The 21,879-nt window shown below is 44.0% G+C and overlaps 1 protein-coding gene across 1 annotated transcript in view; it reads left to right on the forward strand.

Annotated features, from left to right (window-relative positions):
* The window catches only part of LOC126992189 (histamine H2 receptor-like), a gene marked incomplete at its 5' end in the record, with an annotated part of 46,201 nt that extends 42,792 nt beyond the window's left edge, over window positions 1-3,409 (forward strand). The window contains one exon of the mRNA XM_050850849.1: window positions 1,673-3,409. Coding sequence (XP_050706806.1) covers window positions 1,673-3,409 — 1,737 coding nt within the window. The remainder of the gene's footprint in view (window positions 1-1,672) is intronic.
* Between the last annotated feature and the right edge of the window lie 18,470 nt (window positions 3,410-21,879).

The following is a 21,879-nucleotide window of genomic DNA, read 5'->3' on the forward strand; positions in this document are numbered from 1 at the left end:
AAGGAAAGAGAGGGAGGAAAGGAGAGAAAGGGGGAGAAGGAGGAGGAAGGGGAGGAAAGAGAGAAGGAAAAGAGGGTGGGAGGGGAGTATGGAGAAAGGAAATGAAGGAGAGGGAGGAAAGGAGAGAAAGGGGAGAGGAAGGGGGAGAGGGAGGGAGGGAGAGGGGGGGGAGATAAGGAGAGGGAAAAGAGGGGGGTGGGGGGGGGGAGTCATTTCGGCATAACGAGACCGGGGTTTTCCAATGAGGCTGATACGTGAGGGTAAGGCTGACTTTGCCGCGGCGGCGGTGGTGGTGGTGACGGTCGTGATGGTAGCGGTGGTGGTGGTGGTGGTGATGGTGGTGGTGGTGGTGGTGGTGGTGGTGGTGGTGATGGTGGTGGTGGTGGTGTGGGGGATGCGAGTGTGTGCAGTCAAGCCCCCCCCGTACGCTGTACGGGGTGAAGGGGGGGTGAGGGGGGGAAATGGGGTGCTAGGGGGGCGGAGGAGGCAGATTGAGCCGTGATTTAATGGGGGCTGTTAAAAGCAACGGGGGGGCGGTGAGGCGCGGAGGGGGGCGATGAGGCGCGGAGGGGGGCGGAGGGACGGTTAGGAAGGGGCAGTCGGCGAAAGGGGAGGAGGGGGGAGAGGTAGGAGGGAGGTGAGGGAGGAGGGGAGGTGAAGGAGGAGGGGAGGTGAGGGAGGCAGGGGGGGCGGCGCAGCAGTGGTGAGGGGCGCCACGACCTGCCCCACTGCGTCCCGCTGGTATATTTAGGCGAGCATGGCAGGGGGCGGCGCGGCGCGGGGCGGGGCGGGGCGGGGCGGGGTGATGCAGCGTGTGGGGAAACTGAGAGAAGGGAAGTGCATGGGGGACGGGGCGGGGGTGGCGACGCTGATGTTATGCAGTAAGCTTTAACCCGTGTGTGTGTGTTGGAGGGGTGGCTAAGAAGCCGCCGTTGTTGTCTGAGTGGTGGGAGCTGAGGGGGGGAGCGTGCTTGGTGTTATGTAGTAGCTTTAAACCGCGCGAGCGCGCGCGCGCGCGCGTGTGTGTGTGTGTGTGTGTGTGTGTGTCAGGAGGAGTGGCTGGGTGGCGGAGGGTGTTGGGTGGGTAGTGAGTAGGGGCAAGTCTAGGGGAGGAGGGTTCATGTTTGGAGTTGTGTGGTAGCTTTAGCCCGAGCGACTCTGTTGTGGGCTGCGCCGGGTGTTGGCTGGGCGGTGCGAAGGGCGGGGCGGCGGAGGGGGGGGTTGCTTGGTGTAGCTAACCAAAGCGTTTCCGTGTTGCAGAAGGGATGGCTGGGCGTGTGCAGGGCGGGGGGTGCGGGGGTGGATATGCAGTAGCCTTAACCCCTAAGTGTGTGTGTGTCGCTGGAGGGGTGGGGTGGGGGGGGGGGCGAGTGTTGGCTGGGATGTATGCTGGGTGGGGGAGGGGGGGGGGCGTGTGTGGTGTTATGCAGTAGCCTTAATCCCTGTGTTTCTGTGTAGCAGGAGGGGTGGCTGGGCGGCGTCGGGACTGGGTGGTGTTCGGGGTGGGGTAGGTGTTCATGTTTGGTGTCATGCAGTAGCTTTAATCCAGTGTCTCTGTGTAGCAGGCGGGGTGGCAAGTGGCGCCTCCAGGGTGTTGACTGGATGGTGCTGGGGGCGGGGAGCGTGTTGGGTGTTACTCTGTATCCTTGACCCGTGTCTCTCTGTGTTTCAGGACGAGTGGCTGGGCGGCGCCGGGTGCTGGGTGGCGGGCGGTGCGTGGGCCACCCTGCACGTGGCCGCCGTCTGGACGCTCACGGCCCTCAACCTGGACAAGTATGTGGCCATCGCCGCGCCGCTGCACTACGCGCGCTTCGTGTCGCCGCCGCGCGTGGCCGCCGCCGTCGGCGTGTCCTGGGTGCTGGCCGCGGCTCTCTGCGCGCTGCCCATGGCGCTGCCGGGGATGCGAGGCGCTCCGCGGCCACCGACGGGCTGCTCGCCGGACCTGGCCTCGGCGCCGCCACTGCTGGGCCGTGCCTACGCCGTCCTGCTGGCACTGCTCGGCTACCTGCTCCCGGCCCTGCTCGTGGCCACCGCCAACTTCCGCATCCTGGTCATCGCTCGACACCACCGCCACCGAATCGTGACGGCGCTGTGGGACGTGACGGTGTCGGCCCAGGCCACAGTCACGCCGCAGCGCTCACACTTCTACCTCAGCCGCTACCGAGGCCGCTCTGCTGCCACCACCGTGTGCCACCTGGTGGGCACCTTCCTGCTGCTGTACCTGCCGCCCGCCGCCTGCGTGCTCTACGAGGCAATGGGCCGCGTGCAGCCTCCCCACACCCTCGCCCTGGCAAACCTCACCCTCCTCACCCTGGCGCCCGCCATCAACGGCTTCGTCTACGGCATCAAGAGCAAGGTGCTCAGAAAGAACTTCAAGAACTTTCTGCGGAAGCGGCTGTACCGCAGCGAGGTGAACTACGAGATACAGTCCCGCGCACCGTCCGTGTCCGCGTCGCGCCGACCCTCGGTGACGCCGTCCCTGTCCATGCCGCTGCAACACAAGCTGCAGCGGCGCATGTCGGAGATCCTGGTGCAGCCCGGCGCCGCGGCGGCCGGCGACCCAGCGGCGCCGCGCCTCGTGCGGCGCTCTTCAGAGCTCAGCATGCGCGGTCGCGGCTCCAGCTGCTCCATCGCCCGCGAGACGCCGCCGCCGCGGCCACCCAGCAGCTCTCCGCAGGGCGTGCAGAGCGGGCAGAGTCTGCAGGGCGTGCAGGCTGAGCCACCCGCGGCGGAGCAAGCGACGCCCTCACCCAAAGAGGCCTCGCCCCCCAAGAGCCCCCTGGTGCGTACCTCGCGAGTGTTCCGCTTCCTGACGCAGTCCAGTAGTCTGGAGGAGGGCACCGGCCATGACGTGGAGGGCGGCGGCCCGCCACTCACCGCCACCCACCGGCCCTCCCTGCGGCGGGCACTGTTCGCCCGCAACAAGCAGAAGAGTCTTGACTTCGAGATGACGAGTCTCACGCCGAGCGAGGAAGCCGCGGAGGTGCCGCCGCGCAGCGCCTCGCAGCAGGTGGTGGGGGAGCCGGCCTCTCCCTCCCTGACGCGTCCGCTGCTGCTTACGCGCCACCAACCGCCGCCGCCGCTCTCCCCGGCCAGGAAGACCAAGCGGGTCTCCTGGTCCTCGGACAGCTTTTCGGACTCGCCGCTCGAGTCAGACAGTGACGCCGTGACGCCCACGGCGGCGGCGGTGGCGGCGGCAGTAGCGGGGTCGGCTGTGCCACGTTACCGCACCAAGGCGCTGCTGCGGCACAACGGCCTCCGCTTCCATTTCTCCAAAGTGTCGCTGGAAAGGATAGACTCGGAGGACACGCGCGCCCCGCCCCCGGGCGGGCCCGGCCCCTCGCCACCCCCGCCCCAGCCCTGGTGCACGCCCCTCCCCATGCAAACGGCAAGGTCGTGTCCAGCCTGAACGGCCGCGCCACCATGCTGTTGGCCGGGGCCCAGGACTGAACGGCGTCCCTGCCACCAGGAAACACTGACCAGAGAAACACTGGCGCCTCGCAGCCACGCCACGCCCCCTACCCCCCTCAATTCCCTGTGGGGCTGACACACCAGCTCGCCGGCAGGTGTGCCCCGCCCCGTGCACTCTTCATTCCAGCGGGGCAGCCCCTTAGTATCTCAGGCCCGTCGCGTTGCCACGCCCGGGCACGCGGCGCGCAGCACAATGCCTGTTGTCCTCCACGCCCAAGACACTCTGGCTGCCTCCGCGTCCGGCCGCCCCCACCACCACACTCAATACTCCACCCCACGCCCCCTCCCACCACAACACAACACTGTCGCCGCGGGGCAACAAGGACAACACTGATCTCAAACCCACCCTGATGTTCTTCCTGTGAGGTGAGGGGGACGCGCTGCCCCTCATCCCCCCCCCCACCCACCCCATTCGGCCCCGTTAGGTGTTCCCGGGCCAGCAGGCGCGGCGGCCCGGGCCTCGGTGTTCTAGTGAGTTTGTTCATAAGTCTGTTCGTATCCCCGTGGTGGCGCCTTTCGTCCCCGAAGCTTCTGGCCTCGCATCGCCCCGCCCCGCCCCGCAAGACCCCCCCGGGGCGTTCCACGAGGCGAGCGCTTGCCCCTCGCTCCCACGACAAGCGGCGAGCGTCGGGCGAGCTTCCGCCTCGTTGAACACGCCCGGTTTGTCCCGACGCCCCGAGCAAACAGCGGACTGGCCGCCCCGCCCCGCAGGCCGCGCCGGGCAAGGCAAACACGCCGAACAAACCACGGAAAGGAAACCGGAAACAGAGACGCTAGAGAACCAATGGACGGGTGAGGAAAACTAAAAATACATGATACTAATCTTTGCTTAGAATATACATGATTACCTTTCCTCAGGATATACATGATAATTTTTGCTTAGATTATTGATGAAGAAAAATAGAACTAAATATAATGGGAAGAATGACAATAATATAGCGATGAACGTGGTAAAGAAACTAGACTCAAGAAATTCAAATACGGGTAATTATCTTAGAGTATTAAAATAAGAAACGTAAACAACGGTAAACAAGAAACCCAAAAACAAACAAAGAAAATGGTCCCAACGTACGTACAAACAAGACACACAAGACACGCAAACAAGAGTGATCATTATCTTTGTTTACATTTGTTTGTTGGTGTTTTAAAAATGGCGGAGCGGAGGTTCGGTGTTTGTTTGTTTGTTAGGGGCGTCTTTGTTTTGTCTTGTTTGCAGGGCGGCGGGGCGAGGCTGTTTCTGTCTGCTGTGTTGCCGTTTGTTTGTGTTGTACTGTGTAGGCTGCTTCTGTGTGTGTGTGTGTGTGTGTGTGTGTGTGTGTGTGTTTCTAAAGGATTTTGTAATTTTCCAAAGCTTCTTTCCTTCCTTCCTTCCTTCCTAACCCTTCCTTCCCTCCTTTCCTTCTATCCTCAGTTCTTTTTTTCCCTTTCACCTATTTTTTTTCTCTGTCTAGATTCCTTACTTCCATCTATCTTCTTTCTTCCTTTCCTTACATCTACTTAATTTCCTTTTTCTCCTTCTTTCCTTCCTTCGTTGTCCCACTCAACATACATTCTTTCATTCCTTTCTATTATCAACCTGCCTTCTCTCTTTCCTCGTTTCTTCCTTCTTCCCTTATCCGTCCTTTCTTCCTTCCTCCCTTCCTCTCATCTTTCCATCTTCTCTTGTACTTAATTTTCTATACGGATATCTCCCCGTTTATTATGTATGGTTATATGAATGTATCTATGTATGTATGTGCGTGTGTAGGTAAATATATGTGCACATATATATGTATGTACGGAAATATATGTACGCATTTCGTGGCCATTCAGTTACAAGACAAAAAACAGTAATCACAAAAATATAATGTATACAAAAATCGAGTAATTCTGTGGATGCTGCTGCTACTACTACTACTACTACTACTACTACTACTACTACTACTACTACTACTACTACTACCTCTGTCCTTGCATTTCTATAATCCCGTCCGTTCTCTCGTCGTTTTCTTCCTTTCTCTCATCTCTTTTACTTTCATTTTTTCTTTCTCGGCGTCTCAGGTGTTTGGGGGCAGCTGAACAGGTATCTTATAGCCTGCACTCCTCCCTCTCTACCTGTTTCCCTCTTATACTACTACTACTACTACTACTACTACTACTTCTGTAGCCAACCTATCCCTATATTTCCAAACGACCCACCATCACCACCACACCACCACCACCACTACATGACAATACAATCCCCACTCCACTCCTACTCCAAGCCCCACTCCACCACCACTCCACTGAGCTTAATAGCGTAAGAGATGAGACAGAGATCAAAGTTTACCGCAGAGCCCCGTCCCTTCCCGGTCCTTCCCTCATACAACTCCGACGACTTTTACGAACTTTTTTTTTTTTTTTTCAATTTCGGTGAGTCTTCAAAGAGGATCGAGGAGGGAGGGTTCGTGGTAAATGCGATCTAATCCCACCCCGCGTGTATATTATCGTATGAACTGTGTATAGCTTGGCACCAAAGTATAGGAGATATCTATATATATATAAAATAGAATATATATGATAAATTATTTATTTTATGTATATATCGTAGTAGGAACATTTTGAAAACAGTCGCCTTCCTTTTTGTCTTTATTTTCTTTTTTGGTTATATTTTCTTTTTAGTTTTTAGTCTGATTTTCTGGTTCTCTCACTTTCCATCTTTCTTATATTTTGTTTATTTTTTCTTGCTTATTTTGTTTCATTTTTATTACATGTTTCTTTTTTGTTTCCTGTATTATCTTTCTGCAATCTTTTTCGTCTCATTTTCATTCTTCTCTGTTTTATTCTCTATTTTCCTTATTCTAGTTCATTTTTATCCATCATTTTTTGTTTCATTTATTATCTTTTCTTTCAATATTCTTCCATCTTTTATTTGCTGTTCCTTTACTCTTCCGTTCCCTACAACTCTTTTCTTTTTTCGTTTCATTGTTATCTTTCCTTTCAACACCTCACATTTTCTTCCATTCCCGTTACTTCATCATTTTCACACCGTTTCGTTCGTTCCAGCGTCTCGTTCCCGCCTCGTTCCGTTCTCGTGTTCCCAGAAGGGCCAAGGAAGGGCACAGATATTTTTTCCCTACGCGAAGCCGAACAAGAACTATTTTTCCATGGTGTGACGCGAGGGAAAGAAGTATTTTTTTCCCCACACTGTAGAGCAAGGAAGATAGTGACCATATTTTTTCCCCAATTCTGTATACTACCGAAGGAGATACATGATTTTCTTTTCTACATTCAGGAAGGAAGTATTTTACCCTAACTCTGTATAGCAAGGAAGAAAGTGAGCCTATTTTTTCCCCAATTCTGAATAACAAGGAAGAAAGTGAGCCTATTTTTTCCCCAATTCTGAATAACAAGGAAGAAAGTGAGCCTATTTTTTCCCCATTTCTGAATAACAAGGAAGAAAATGAGCCTATTTTTTCCCCAATTCTGAATAACAAGGAAGAAAGTGACCATATTTTTTCCCTATTTCTGAATAACAAGGAAGAAAGTGACCATATTTTTTCCCAAATTCTGGATAGCAAGGAAGAAAGTGACCATATTTTTTCCCCAACTCTGTATAGCAAGGAAGAAAGTGATCATATTTTTTCCCCCAATTCTGAATAGCAAGAAAGAGATTGATCATATTTTTTCCCAAATTCTGAATAACAAGGAAGTGACCATATTTTTCCCCAACTCTGTATAGCAAGGAAGAAAGTGACCCTATTTTTTTCCCCAACTTTGTATAGCAAGGAAGAAAGTGACCACATTTTTCCCCCAACTCTGAATAGGAAGGTAGAAAGTGACCCTATTTTTCCCCAATTCTGAATAGCAAGGAAGAAAGTGACCATATTTTTTCCCCAATTCTGAATAGCAAGGAAGAAAGTGACCATATTTTTTCCCCAATTCTGAATAGCAAGGTAGAAAGTGACCCTATTTTTCCCCAATTCTGAATAGCAAGGAAGAAAGTGACCATATTTTTTCCCCAATTCTGAATAGCAAGGAAGAAAGTGATCATATTTTCTTCCCCGACAAAACACCAAAGAAGAAGCATTGTTTTTTTTTCATTTTTATATTCACGAAGCATTTTTTTTCCCAACACTGTAGAGAGAGGAAGATAGTGACTATTATTTTCCCTAACTGTATGTCAAGGAATAAGCTGATCCTATTTTCCCCAACACATAATTATAAGGAAAAAACGGAGCTTATTTTTTCCATACACTATAGCCAGAAAAAAAACTGACCTTATTTTCCCATACACTATAGCCAGAAAAAAAAACATCTTATTTTTCCCCCAAATTATTTTCCCCTTTTCATTTTTACCTCCAGTCACGTGCAGGAACCAATCTTTTTTTTTTTTTTTTTTCCCCATGCGACGTGGTTTGCTTTGCTGTTCATTTACTCTTGTCTGTTGTTTTGGTAAGCACTTTCGATGGCACAGAAAATTCATAAACATACATTTTTCCCACAATAGTTCAGACGACATTAGTTTTTTTTTCTTCTTTTCTCTCGTAATGTTAGAAAAGATGCATTAGATGTGTATATTATTTCTACAGTTTTTTTTTTTTCGTTTTTTTTTTCTATATGGTGCACTGACCCCTCTTTCGGCCACCTCTTTGGATTCTTTTTAGGAGCAGCGAGTAGCGGGCTTTTTTTTATTATTGTTTCCTGTTTTTTGTGCCTTTGAGCTGTCTCCTTTGTTGTAAAAAAAAAACTTACATACACTCCTCTCTAGATAGGCTGATTTTCTTTTTCCTTTTCTTTTATATTAAGGACAAGACGTGTTTGCTATCTTTTCTTTGTATTTCATTGTCTTTCTTACCATTCACTTTTATTTTCTTTTTGATGCATATGATAGTTACTTAAAAATACTCCGCCCTAGAAAGTCTGATTATCTTTTTCCTTTTTCTATATTAAGGACAAGACGTGTTTGCTATCTTTTCTTTGTATTTCATTGTCTTTCCAACCATTCACTTTTCTTTTCTTTTTGATGCATATGATAGTTACTTAAAAATACTCCTCCTCCCTAGATATCTCTTTTTGGTCACTCTACTCTATTCAGGAGCAGTAAGTAGCGGGCTTGTTTTTTTCATTATTGTTTTTTTTTTGTTTTTTTTTACGCCCTTGCACTGTCTCCACTGCTGTAAAATATGAAAGAAAGGCCGAATTTTATTTTTTCATATTAATAAACGAAAAAGACATGTTTGTTATCCCTTATTTTTTTTCTTGTTCTTTTTCACTTTTCTCTCTTTATGGGACAAGATAAATATATACATACATAGCTCCTCGTAAAGGCAGATTTTCTTCTTTTTTATATTAGCGAAAAGACATGTTTGGCAGCGTTCTTTTATATTTGTCTGCTTCTTTTTATTCATTTTTTTCTCTATGACACAAAAGATAAACACATTGGTACATTTCTCCGAGTAAAGGATCATCTTCTTATTCTTTTTTATTTTTTATTAACGTAAAGACATGTTTGATATTTCTTTTATTTTTGTCTTGTTCTTTTATATGTTTTTTTCTTTCTTTATGGCACAGAAGATAAACACGTTGATGCATTTCTCCGAGTAAAGGCTCATCTTCTTATTCTTTTTTTTTATTAACGTAAAGACATGTTTGATATTTCTTTTATTTTTGTCTTGTTCTTTTATATATGTTTTTTTCTTTATGGCACAGAAGATAAACACATTGATGCATTTCTGCGAGTAAAGGCTCATCTAATTTTTTTTTTTTTATATTACCGAAGACATGTTTGATATCTCTTTTTATTTTTGTCTCGTTCTTTTATATGTTTTTTTTTCTTTCTTTATGGCACAGAAGATAAATAAACACATACATACATTTCTCCTCGGAAAGGCTCATTTTCTTTCCATATAAAAAAAACATGGAAGACATAATTTTTTTGTATCATTCTTCCATATCATTTTTTTCCTTGGTTCCTGTACAGAGATTACATGCCGATATATATTTTCCCTCCACAATATTTCCCGACTGACTGACTATTTCCTTTCATAATAAAACTGACAAGACGTGGCAGATATACAGTTTTTTCTTTTGTGTTTCTTATTTCCCTCATCATTTATTCCTCCTTCTCCCTCTCCTCTCTCCTCCCCCTCTTCCTTCTCCTTTTTTTTCTTTCCTTGCATCACTCATTCCTCCTCCTCCTCCTCTCTCTCTTTCCCTCTACCCCATTCCTCGTTCCTCCTTTCCCCTTCCACCCCCTGCCACTTTTTCCTCCTCCTCCATCCTCTCCTTCCCCTCTACCCTTATCTCTCTTTCCTCCTTTACCTACATCCCTCTTTCCTTCTCCCCTCAACCCCCATCAATAGTTCCTCCTTTTTCCTCTCCTCCCCATCTACCCCTCTTCCTCTTCCCTTCTCCTTCCCTTGAACCCCAATCCTTTGTTCCTTTCCCCTTAATCCCCCTTTTCCCCCCTTTCTCCCCTACAATCCTTACCTCACCTTAACTTAATCTTTCTTCATTTGTTATACTCCTGCAATCATTTCTTTTCCGTTTCTTAGTTTACGGTGCATACAAAGATATATTTATGCCATCCAGGTTTCGGAGGCTGAAGGGACTAGCGACTTATGTGTTTCCGATATGTGACTGACGAGCTATTTGTTTTAGTTTCTCTCTTCTTTTGTATGTTTCTCTTATCCCTTTTTCCTATCTTCTTCCATGCATCTTCTCTCACCTCTTCTCCTTGTCCCTGTCTTCCGTTTTCTCTCTCCCTCTCCCGTTTTCGCTCCCCCTCTTTTGCTTCTGTTTTCTCTCCTTTTTCTTTGGGTTCAGGTAATACACACACAAATATATTTCTTCTCATAATATTTCGGAAAGGCTGAGGGACAAAAAGTGATGTGGTTCCCTAATCTTATTGACGATATATCTGCTTCGTTTTCTCTTTCTCGTATTACTTTTTTGGGGGGTAGAGAAAATACGTGCACACATACTTTTTTCACACTATCGTTCGTCCAGGCTAAAGTAAGGCAAAATAATGTGCTTCTAATCAATTCTTATCAATCTTACTGACGTCTTATTCATATCCTTCCGTCTTTCTACGTTTCTAATACTTTTTTTTTCCGGGGGGGGTTAGAAAATACATATATATAATTTTTTTTTCACATAATATTTCGTAAAGGCTGAAGGGAGAAATTAATACTGTTTCCTCAATGTACCTGGCTTGGTGTAGATCATATTTCGTTTCTTCTTCTGCACAATACCTTTTTTTTGGTTCAGAAAATATATACATACATCATTTTTTTTTCATATATTTCGTAAAGGCTGAAGGAAGAAGTGAATAAAGTGTTTTCTCCAACGTTACTGACTTGGAATTTATCACATTTCTTCTCTTTTTCTGTAATACTTTTTTTTTGGTACAGAAAATACATATATACATAATTCTTTTGACGTTATACTTCGTGAAGGCCAAAGAGAATGCTGAATTACGTGTTTCCTGCAATGTATTTGTGTTTATTTTGTTTCGTTTAACTTCATTTATAATACCGTCTTTTATTCTGTTACGATAAGTTCAAAGATATATTTTTTTCACATTACATTTCGCATCGAGTAAGAGAAAGACTGAATTATGTATTTCCTGCAATGTTGCAAACTGGTATTTATTTTATTTCGTCTCTTCGCTTGCAATACCGAACCTTCTTTTTTTTTTTTTTTTTTTTTTTTTTGGTACGAGAAAACACACACACATTTTTGCCATAACGTTAAAGACAGGCTGAGAAAAGACTGAGTAACGTGTTATGTACAACGTTACTGACTTGCTATTTATTTAATTTCTTCTTCGTCTGTAATACTTTTTTTTGGTACACAATATTCAAGGATGTATTTTTCCCATAATGCTTCGGACAGGCTGAATAAAAAGCTAATAATATGTTTCGGCAATGTTACTGATGTCTTACCTGTTTCATGTCGTCTGTAATTCTCTGTAATACTTTCTTCCCATTGGTCACTTTTGTACGGATTCACATTTTCCCATTAAGGTGCATCACACGGACACTTTCTGGTGTCTTTTGTTGCCATCCAGCCGCCGGTACCTGTGGCAAGGGGCGCTCTTCCTATCACACGCGCAACAGATGTCTTCGGCCTCAGCACAGATCAGAATAAGCTGGATGCTAAACATATATCGAGTATAAAAAAATAAAAATAGTATTTACCAGGCGTTACAGGTCCCAAGTTGGGATACTCCTTCAGAGCTTCTACTAATTTCTTGAAAATTTCTCTCTACATATTTCCCTTCGAATAGTTTTCATCCCTGGCGTCCCACAGACACTTGTTTTCCCGATAGAGCTCACAGAGGGTGGCAAGAGCATCCTTGGACCTAATAATTTGCTCCATGGCCAGACAACGCCCACACAACAGCTGAAAGTGTAAACAAAGACGCCCGCACTGGCTCCAAGATGACGATCATTGGTGCCTCGTGATTGGCGGCGTCCAGCCACCAGTATTGGCGCCAAGATGCCAGTAAAGTTGCCCGTGTGGCAGCACCTTTACGCTTCGGACAGACTAAATATACAGCTAATAATATTTTCCGTGACGTTACTGAGGTCTTATTTATTTGTATTTTGTCTATATTCTTTTGTGATACTTTTTTTCGTTTTGTACAGAAGATTCATATTTTCCCATAATATTTCGGACAAGCTGAACGAAAGGTTACTAATGTTTTCGGCAATGTTACTGACGTCTCATCTACTTCCCTTCGTCTATAATCTTCTGTAATTCCCTTTTTTTCCTGGTTTCGTTTTGTACAGAAGATTAATATTTTTCCTACAACGTTTTGGAAACGGTGAATGAAAAGCTAATAACATGTTTTCGAAATGTATCTGTCGTCTTTTCTACTTCATTTCGTGTCTACTTTTCTCTACTACCTTTTTCTCCACTTTGGTTATGTGTGTACAGATTTATATTTTTCCCACAATGCATCGGACAGGCTGAGGGACGCTGACGGAGGTGTTTCGTAATGTTTCGTGAGGTGAGCGAAGGGCAGGGACACAGGCGGACTCTCTCTCTCTTTTTTTTCCTTGCGTTTGCCCTGCGACGCGGTACCAGATCATATTTTTGTACGTTCATGTAAATATTAAATGGAATATACAATGTTACGATGTGTTTGAGTTACCCCTTTTGTGTCCCGTCACCACCACCACCACCACCACCACCGTTACCACTACTACCACCACCAATGACAACAACACTACCAACAACAACACCAACAGTAACAACAACAACAGTAACATCACCACTTCTATCCCCACCACCAGTATCATCACCACCATCATCACCATCATCTTCACACTGTTATTCCTATGTTAAGTTTGTGTCCTCCTTCAAATGTTGACATGGTATACATCTTTACTATCATCATCATCATCATCATCATCATCAGAACATCATCACCATCACTGCACTATACTATCACCACCAATATAAAAATAGTTCAAATAATTCTACTTTTATCTTCACCCTCCCTTTCCTTATCTAACCCTTTCACTACCACCACCACCATCATCACCAGCATCACCATCCCATCATCACTACTACCACCACCATCACCACAATCATTATCACCACTACCATCACCAATATCACAACTTCTATCACCACCACCACCACCTCCACCACCGCTGACCTTCTCTGTCTCATGATTAACATAGTTTGGGAAGTGTGGAAAAGGGGGGAGATAAGAAGGTAAGGGGGGAGGAGGGGAGGGAAGGAAAGTGGAGGGAGAAGGGGAGGCATGGAAGGGAAAGGGGAGAAGAGAGAAAGGGGAAAGGGAGAAAGGAAAGGAGAGGAATGAGAAATGGAGAAGAGGAAGAGGAAAGAGAATGGAAAGGGGAGGAGGGGAGGGACGGGAAGTGGGAGAGAGAGAAGGGGAGGCAAGGAAGGGGAATGAGAGGGGGGAAGAGAAGAAGAAAGGGGAGTGGGAGAGAGAAAGGAACGGAGAGGGAGAAGGAGAGACGGGGGATGGGGTAAGGGATAAAGGGTGGGAAGGAGAGGAGAGGAGAGAGAGAAAGGGGAGGGAGAGAGAGAGAGGAAAGGAGAAGGAGGAGAGACGGGAAAGGGGGAAAGAGAGAGAATGTAAAGGGGAGGAGAGAAGGAGGAATGGGAAAGGGAAGGGGAGGGGGGAGAGGTAAGAGAATGGGAAATGGGAAGGGAAGAAGAGAGAAAGGGGAGGAGTGGAGGAAAGGGAAGGGGAGGGGGAGAAGGGGAGACAGGGAAGAGAAGGGGAGGAGAGAAAGATGAGGGGGAGGTAACATTTACTCTCCCATGAATACAAAAAGGTTAAAAATATGTATATCGCAGTAATTTGATGTAGATACAGTAGCGATAGACTCACCACTAAAATATTTCCGCCGCCACTAAAATACTTTGCCCGTAACTGGAAAAAAATGTCCATCGCTGAAATATTTTGCCAACGCTACAAAAATAATGTTGACAGATAAATGGTGGCAATTATCAGGTTAATAAACTAATCTCTCTCTCTCTCTCTCTCAAGTTAATTATTTATTGTAACTCGCTAACATGGACTTTCTATCCGAGTGCTTAAATGTATGACGATGTAAGTAAAAATAAATAAATAAAATACAAGAATAAACAACGTAAAGTAAATCAGAATAAGCTAAACCCATTCCTATGCTGTCCAGTTTCCTTATGCAAGAGTGAACAAGTTTCTTCGTTCATTCATTCCATTCTCTGGTATACTCAGGAACAAACAGCTATCCTTCGTCTGTTTTACTTGATTCATGTAAAAAAACAAGCAAACTTACAGTAAATCAGAATAAGAAGTTAAGCCCATTTCCAGGTTGTCCAACTCCCTGATGCAAGAGTGAACCAGAATTTTCGTTCTTTCATCCTTTTCTATGGTATACTCTGGAACAACCTTTCTAAGTCCGTATTTCCTCTAAAGACCAAAATTAACAAAGCTGAAGTATATCTGAACAACAAGCTAACCATTCTTTAAGCTGTCCTACTTCCTAATGCAAGAGTGAACCAGCATCTTCGTTCTTTCATTCCTTGCACTGGACAGCTTTTTCGTCTGGTTGTCCTTCTCATGACCTAACCTGCCTCAAGAAGGGAGTATCAGGACACCTCGATAACCAAATTAATTGTCTTTTTGTATGAACAGCGACTTGAATGGTTACTTTTTTGTTTATGTTATTTTGCCCTTCGCCTGAACTCCCTCGTCGGTCGTTAAGAAATAATAGATAAAAGAAAATAAGGTAAAATCTGAAGTCATTAAAACAAAGTGACACGAGAAATAGATATAAAAATATGAAAGAAATAAAGCAAAATATGAGCTCAGCAAAACAAAATGACGCGTGAAGAAGAAGGAAAACTGATGAAAGAAAATAAGGAAAATATCAACTCGTTAAAACAAAATGACACGAGAAATATAAATAAAATGATAAAAGAAAATAAAGCAAAATATGAACTCAGTAACAAAATGACACTGAAATTACAAACGAAAAACAAAAACAAAACCCGTAACGAAATCAGCAAGGAAAATAGATAAGCAAATAAACAAATAAACAATCAAACAATCAACAATAAAACAATAAAAATAAACAAATCGTAAATACAAAAAGAACCGAAAAAAATCAGGAACCCAAACACCAATAGCTCTCACCACCAACACCACCACCAACACCAACACCACCACCACCACCATCATAACAATCAGCAACCTCGAACCCTCACGCATATGCAGATGAGAGCAGCGCCCCAATTAAACGTAAGCCCTTTTTACATCCCTCACACGGGGCGGCAAAGAGGATCAAATGAGAAAAAAAGTTACGATGTCAGAAATATGATGAAAAAATGGAGGTGAGAGTAGATGGAGACACGAAGCCCCACGCGTCTCCTTCTTCTTCTTCTTCTTGAAAATGAGGGGAAATATGAATCTAGACCTATTACTTCTACCTTTTCCTTCTCCTCTCCCTCCCCCTCCTCCTCTTTCCCTTCCCACATTTTCTCCTACCTTCCTTTTCCTCTCATCTCCCTACGCTCACTTTCCTCTTTCCTCTCCTCCTCCCTCCTCTTACTTTTTACCTTTTCCTCCTCTCTTCCTCCTCCTCCTCCTCTCTCCCTTCCCTCACTTTCTCTTACATCCTACCTATCCTTTTCCTTCCCCCTCCCTCCTCTTACTTCCCTCTTTCCTCTCCTCCCTCCTCTTACTTTTTACTTTTCCTCCTCTCTCCCTCTTCCTCCTCTCAGTTCTCCCTTTCTTCCTCTCTCCCTTCCCTCCCTGTCTCCTACATCCTACCTATCCTTTTCCTCTTTCCTCTCCTCCTCCCTCTTATTTTTTACCTTTTCCTCCTCTCTCTTCCTCCTCCTCCTCTCAGTTTTCTCTTTCCTCCTCTCTCCCTTCCTCACTTTCTATTCTGCCCTACCTACCTACATCCTCCCTATTCTTTTTCCTCCCTCTCCCTCCTCTCACTTTTCTCTTTCCTCCTCTCCACTACTACTACTACTACTACTACTACTACTACTACTACTACTACTACTACTACTATTACTACTACTACTACTTCACTCATTACTCACTTTCTCCTACCCTCCCCTTCGCCTCCTCTCACTTTTCTCTCCCCTTCCCACCCCCATTTAGTTTCTTCTTCCATCTCTGTATTTTTCCTTCTTCTTCAAACTTTTCTCCTCTTTCTCCTCTTCTCCCCTACCTTCCCTTTTTCCCCTCCGTTTTCTATTTTCTCACCCTCTTCTCTCTATTCTCCCCTCTCCTCTCCATCCCTCTCCCATTCTCTGTTCCCTTCGTTTCCCTAGGTTCTTCTCCTCTTCTCCCTCCTTTTCTCCCTCTTCTCTTTCACTGCCCTCTTCATCTCATTCCAATCAAGACCAGGTGAGCATGTGACAGGTATTCGTCTACACCTTTAAGGCTACCTGTACACCTGAGATATGTTTACAGGTAAGTAGAGAGGCAAAAAGGACTGGTGAGAAAAGTAATATCTCAAGAATAAGGAAAAGTAAGGAAGAAGGAATAGAAAGAATGAAAAGTAAAGAGGTAGGTATATAAAAGAAAAAGGGAAAGGAATATAAAAAAAAGAGAAAAGGTGGAAAAAAGGATGTAAAGAAAGGAAGAAAACAGGAAAACAAAGGAGCAAAGTGTAAGAAATCAGAAAAAGGCGAAACACGAAAAGAAAACATAGACAGCAGAGAAAAAAAAAACGTGAGAGAGGACATCCAGACACAGACGAGACAAAGACAGACAAGGCACAGACAAGAAGAGAGAATGAGCAAGACAAACAAACAACAAAGAGAAAGAAAAACAGACAGAAAACACCAACACAACTTTAGTCCCAAAGCAAAACAGTAAACTCTCTCTCTCTCTCTCTCTCTCTCTCTCTCTCTCTCTCTCTCTCTCTCTCTCTCTCTCTCTCTCTCAAGGTGGAGGAAAATATTAGATGATTTTACCTCCTGACCGGAACTCATTAAAACTCAAGCTGATAAAATCGTAATGAAGAAAATAAGAAGGTAGTTAATTAGCAGCACAAGGGAAATGAGGGTACTTACCTATCCACCTTTAATTAGCAGCTCCACACACTGATTAACAGGTAAGGCATCAGGAAACCAGGTAAGGGAAAAACGGTGTGTGTGTGTGTGTGTGTGTGTGTGTGTGTGTGTGTGTGTGTGTGTGTGTGTGTGTGTGTGTGTGTGTGTGTGTGTGTGTGTGTGTGTGTTCGCCCCACGGGACAGCCACAAGCGGACAGGTAAGCCGCTTAGGTGTATAAAAAATGTTGGAATTTTAAGTGGAATTTCAAACTAAAGTATTATTATAACAATTTGATGGAGTCAGGGATGCTGCTGCCATTACCTCTACTACTACTACTACTACTACTACAGCTACTACTATTACTACTACTCCTGTTACTATCTACTACAGCTACTACTATTACTACTATTACTGTTACTTCCACTACAGCTACTGCTATTACTACTACTACTACTACTACTTCTACTACTACTGCTACTACTACTACATTGCTACTACTGCTATAACTATAACTATAATCGCAATAATAATGATAATAATAATAATAATAATAATAATAATAATAATAATAATAATAATAATAATAATAATAATAATAATAATAAAGAACAAGAACAAGAAAAACGAGAACATGAAGAAAAAAATTATAGTAATAAGAAAAGAAAAAAAATATGAAGAAGAAAAAGAAAAACGATAAAGAGGAATGAAAAAAAATACAAGAAAACAACCACAAACACCGTACCTTCATCATCTCCGCAACCACCATCTTCACCACCATCACCATCACCACCACCATCTTCATCACAAACACCACCACCACCATCATCACCACCACATCACAATCTGAAAACGAAAAAAAAAACAAGAATAAAAAACCAGGTCAAAAGTTCGCACAAGATCACACCAAAACACTGAACCATTAAACCCATTACGAGCCGAGGAACAGTGCCCCATCATCCCTCTTCTCCCCCATCATCCCTTCATCGTGATAAGGCCAAGGCGCCCCATCACTCACCCCGCCGCTCTTCAACCCGTCCATCACAGAGCCGCGTCAGTCACCCTTTAAACCCCTCATTCTCTTTTATTACGAAGCCCGCTCCTCGTTTTCTATCTTCAGTGGGTAACGATGATGATTTAAGTGATGGTTAAAATGGGGTAAGGGTGGTGGTGGTGGTGGTGGTTGTAGTAGTAGTAGTAGTGGTAGTAGTAGTAGTAGTAGTAGTAGTAGTAGTAGTTGAAAGAAAATAATAATAATAATAATAATAATAATAATAATAATAATAATAATAATAATAATAATAAAAATAAGAAGAAGAAGAACCATAAAAAAAATGATGAAGTAAATGAAGAAACAATAATATGAAAAAAGAAGAAGAAATAACAATATCAACAAAAAACATTATAAAGAAAAAGAAGAAGAATTATAAACAACAACAACAACATTAATAATAAATTCCAACCCCCCCAAAAAAACTTTCCTCAAAACAACAAATCCTTAAAATCAAAAACACTGAAAATGGAACCTGACAATAAAAAAAAACCACTAAACATTATACAAAAAAGGAACAATCTCTAAAAAAATAAATAATAATAATTGCCAAGGAAAAAAATATATAAATAGTCAAGGTAGTAATCCAGCACGCCAGGCAGCATTTAATTAGCCTCCTCACCTGAACACCACCTGTCACCAGAGAGAGAGAGAGAGAGAGAGAGAGAGAGAGAGAGATAAGGAAATAATCAGTCCTGTGATAGGAGGGTTATTAATCTCTCTCTCTCTCTCTCTCTCTCTCTCAATTACATGCAGGCGATTAAAGATAATGAAATGCAGTGCCATACCATCCCGTACACACACACACACACACACACACACACACACACACGTTCACATGTAAGGAAAAATAAATACGTACATGAAAAAAAAATATATTGTACATGTGCGTCGTTGCTTTTTCCACTGGCTGATTTCGCTTTTCTCTCTCTCTCTCTCTCTCTCTCTCTCTCTCTCTCTCTCTCTCTCTCTCTCTCTCTCTCTCTGATTTTTTTTTTTAACCATGTGTGTGTGTGTGTGTGCGTGTGTGTGTGTGTGTGTGGTATTTACGTTTCCCTGTGTAGTGTTCCTCCTCCTCCTCCTCCTCCTCCTCCTCCTCCTCCTCCTCCTCCTCCTCCTCGTTTCCTACAACTCGTCCTTTTCTTGCTAAACCTTTTTTTTTACGCTTGGGGAAACACGATTAGAGAGAGAGAGAGAGAGAGAGAGAGAGAGAGAGAGAGAGAGAGAGAGAGAGAGAGAGAGAGAGAGACTGCTATACGGGTAGAAAAAAGTTAATGGGAAATGTAGATATTCCTACTATGTAAAATTAGATCTCTCTCTCTCTCTCTCTCTCTCTCTCTCTCTCTCTCTCTCTCTCTCTCTCTCTCTCTCTCTCTCTCTCTCTCTCTCAAGTGGAGGTAAACACTTCCTATAATACCCACACTCAGACCCTCACCCGATAGTGTTTTCTCTCTCTCTCTCCTTTTTCCCTCCCTTTCCCTCCATTTCTCCCTCTCCTTTCTCTCCCTTTCCTCTCCTTCCCCCATCCCCCTCTCCTCTTTTCGTCTCCTTTATTTCTCTCCCTTTCCTTTCGCTTTCTCTCGTTCTTTTCATCCTTCCCTCTCCTTTCTTTCCATTCCTCCTCTCCCTCCTTTCCCATCCTCTCTCTCTTTCCTTTCCTTCGCTCTTCTTTCTCTCCTCTCCTTTCCATCTTTCTTTTATTTTCGCTCGTTCTTTCCTACTCTCTCCTGTCTCCCTCTCTCCCCCTCCTTTTCCACTCTTTCATTTCCCTTTCCCTCTCCCTCTCTCTCTCATTTTTCTAGGTCAATAATTAGGGAGTTTACTTTTTACAGAGAGAGAGAGAGAGAGAGAGAGAGAGAGAGAGAGAGAGAGAGAGAGAGAGAGAGAGAGAGAGAGAGAGAGAGAGAGAGAGAGAGGTGGGTAATAAAGATGCAAATGTCCTGTTTATGAAAGTAAAATCACTGCTGATAACACACACACACACACACACACACACACACACACACACACACAAACACACACTGACCTATATACTAAATTTCATCAATCATTTAACAAGAGGAAGAACGGAAGGAAGAAAGAGGAGGAGGAGGAGGAGGAGGAGGAGGAGGAGGAGGAGGAGGAGGAGGAGAAATAAAAGGAGGAGGCAGGACTGAATGAAGGAAGGAAGGAAACAGAACGAGGGTAAAGTGAAAAGAAATAATAAATGGAATGAGAAAGAGAAGCAGGAGAAAGATAAATCAGGATAAATGGGATGGAAGGATGGAAGGAGCAAAAAAAAAAAAAGGGGGTGGGGGGAGAGAAGCGAGGAACGGTAACGAATGAGGGAAGTGAGACGGAAGAGAATAAAGAGGAGGAAGAGGAGGAGGAGAACGACAAGGAAACGGTATTGGAAGAGGATTAAGAGGAAAGAGGAGAGGAAAAACAACACATGGGGAGAAGAATCGAGATAAGGAGAAGAAAATCAAATGAAAGAAAAAAGGAAAGAAAGGGGAGAAAGGAGGGAAAATAAATAAAGCACCCGATAAAACGGTAAAAAAGAAGAAGAGGAAGAGGAAGCGAAATAAAAACGGTAAAAAGAAGAACAGGAAGCGAAATAAAAACGGTAAAAAGAAGAACAGGAAGCGAAATAAAAACGGTGAAAAGAAGAACAGGAAGCGAAATAAAAACGGTAAAAAGAAGAACAGAAAGCGAAATAAAAACGGTAAAAAGAAGAACAGAAAGCGAAATAAAAACGGTAAAAAGAACAGGAAGCGAAATAAAAACGGTGAAAAGAAGAACAGAAAGCGAAATAAAAACGGTAAAAAGAACAGGAATCGAAATAAAAACGGTTAAAAGAAGAACAGGAAGCGAAATAAAAACGGTAAAAAGAAGAATAACAAACGAAATAAAAACGGTAAAAAGAAGAACAGAAAGCGAAATAAAAACGGTAAAAAGAACAGGAAGCGAAATAAAAACGGTGAAAAGAAGAACAGGAAGCGAAATAAAAACGGTAAAAAGAACAGGAAGCGAAATAAAAACGGTGAAAAGAAGAACAGGAAGCGAAATAAAAACGGTAAAAAGAAGAATAACAAACGAAATAAAAACGGTAAAAAGAACAGGAAGCGAAATAAAAACGGTGAAAAGAAGAACAGGAAGCGAAATAAAAACGGTGAAAAGAAGAACAGGAAGCGAAATAAAAACGGTAAAAAGAAGAATAACAAACGAAATAAAAACGGTAAAAAGAAGAACAGGAAGCGAAATAAAAACGGTAAAAAGAAGAATAACAAACGAAATAAAAACGGTAAAAAGAAGAACAGGAAGCGAAATAAAAACGGTGAAAAGAAGAACAGGAAGCGAAATAAAAACGGTAAAAAGAAGAATAACAAACGAAATAAAAACGGTAAAAAGAAGAACAGGAAGCGAAATAAAAACGGTAAAAAGAAGAATAACAAACGAAATAAAAACGGTAAAAAGAAGAACAGGAAGCGAAATAAAAACGGTAAAAAGAAGAATAACAAACGAAATAAAAACGGTAAAAAGAATAGCAAACGAAATAAAAACAGTAAAAAGAAGAATAACAAACGAAATAAAAACAGTAAAAAGAAGAACAGGAAGCGAAATAAAAACAAAAAACAAAAACAATATGAAAGGGAGGGAAAAAAGTACAATGTGTGGTCAGTGTTCGGGCGTGGTGAGCGAGGGAATCCAGGTTGAGTCCCACGAACACTTTCAGCAATCCCCGAGAGGCGGAAGATAACTCACTAGCTCCCCAGACCACCGTTGCCAGATTGTCGTACTCAGAACATAGTATTTACCGGTTTCTGACGCCTAACTATTGCCATGAAACATCAGAATATCTAACTCTTTTAAC

This window comes from Eriocheir sinensis, unplaced genomic scaffold (genome assembly GCF_024679095.1).
Source record: "Eriocheir sinensis breed Jianghai 21 unplaced genomic scaffold, ASM2467909v1 Scaffold415, whole genome shotgun sequence".
NCBI lineage: Eukaryota > Metazoa > Arthropoda > Malacostraca > Decapoda > Varunidae > Eriocheir > Eriocheir sinensis.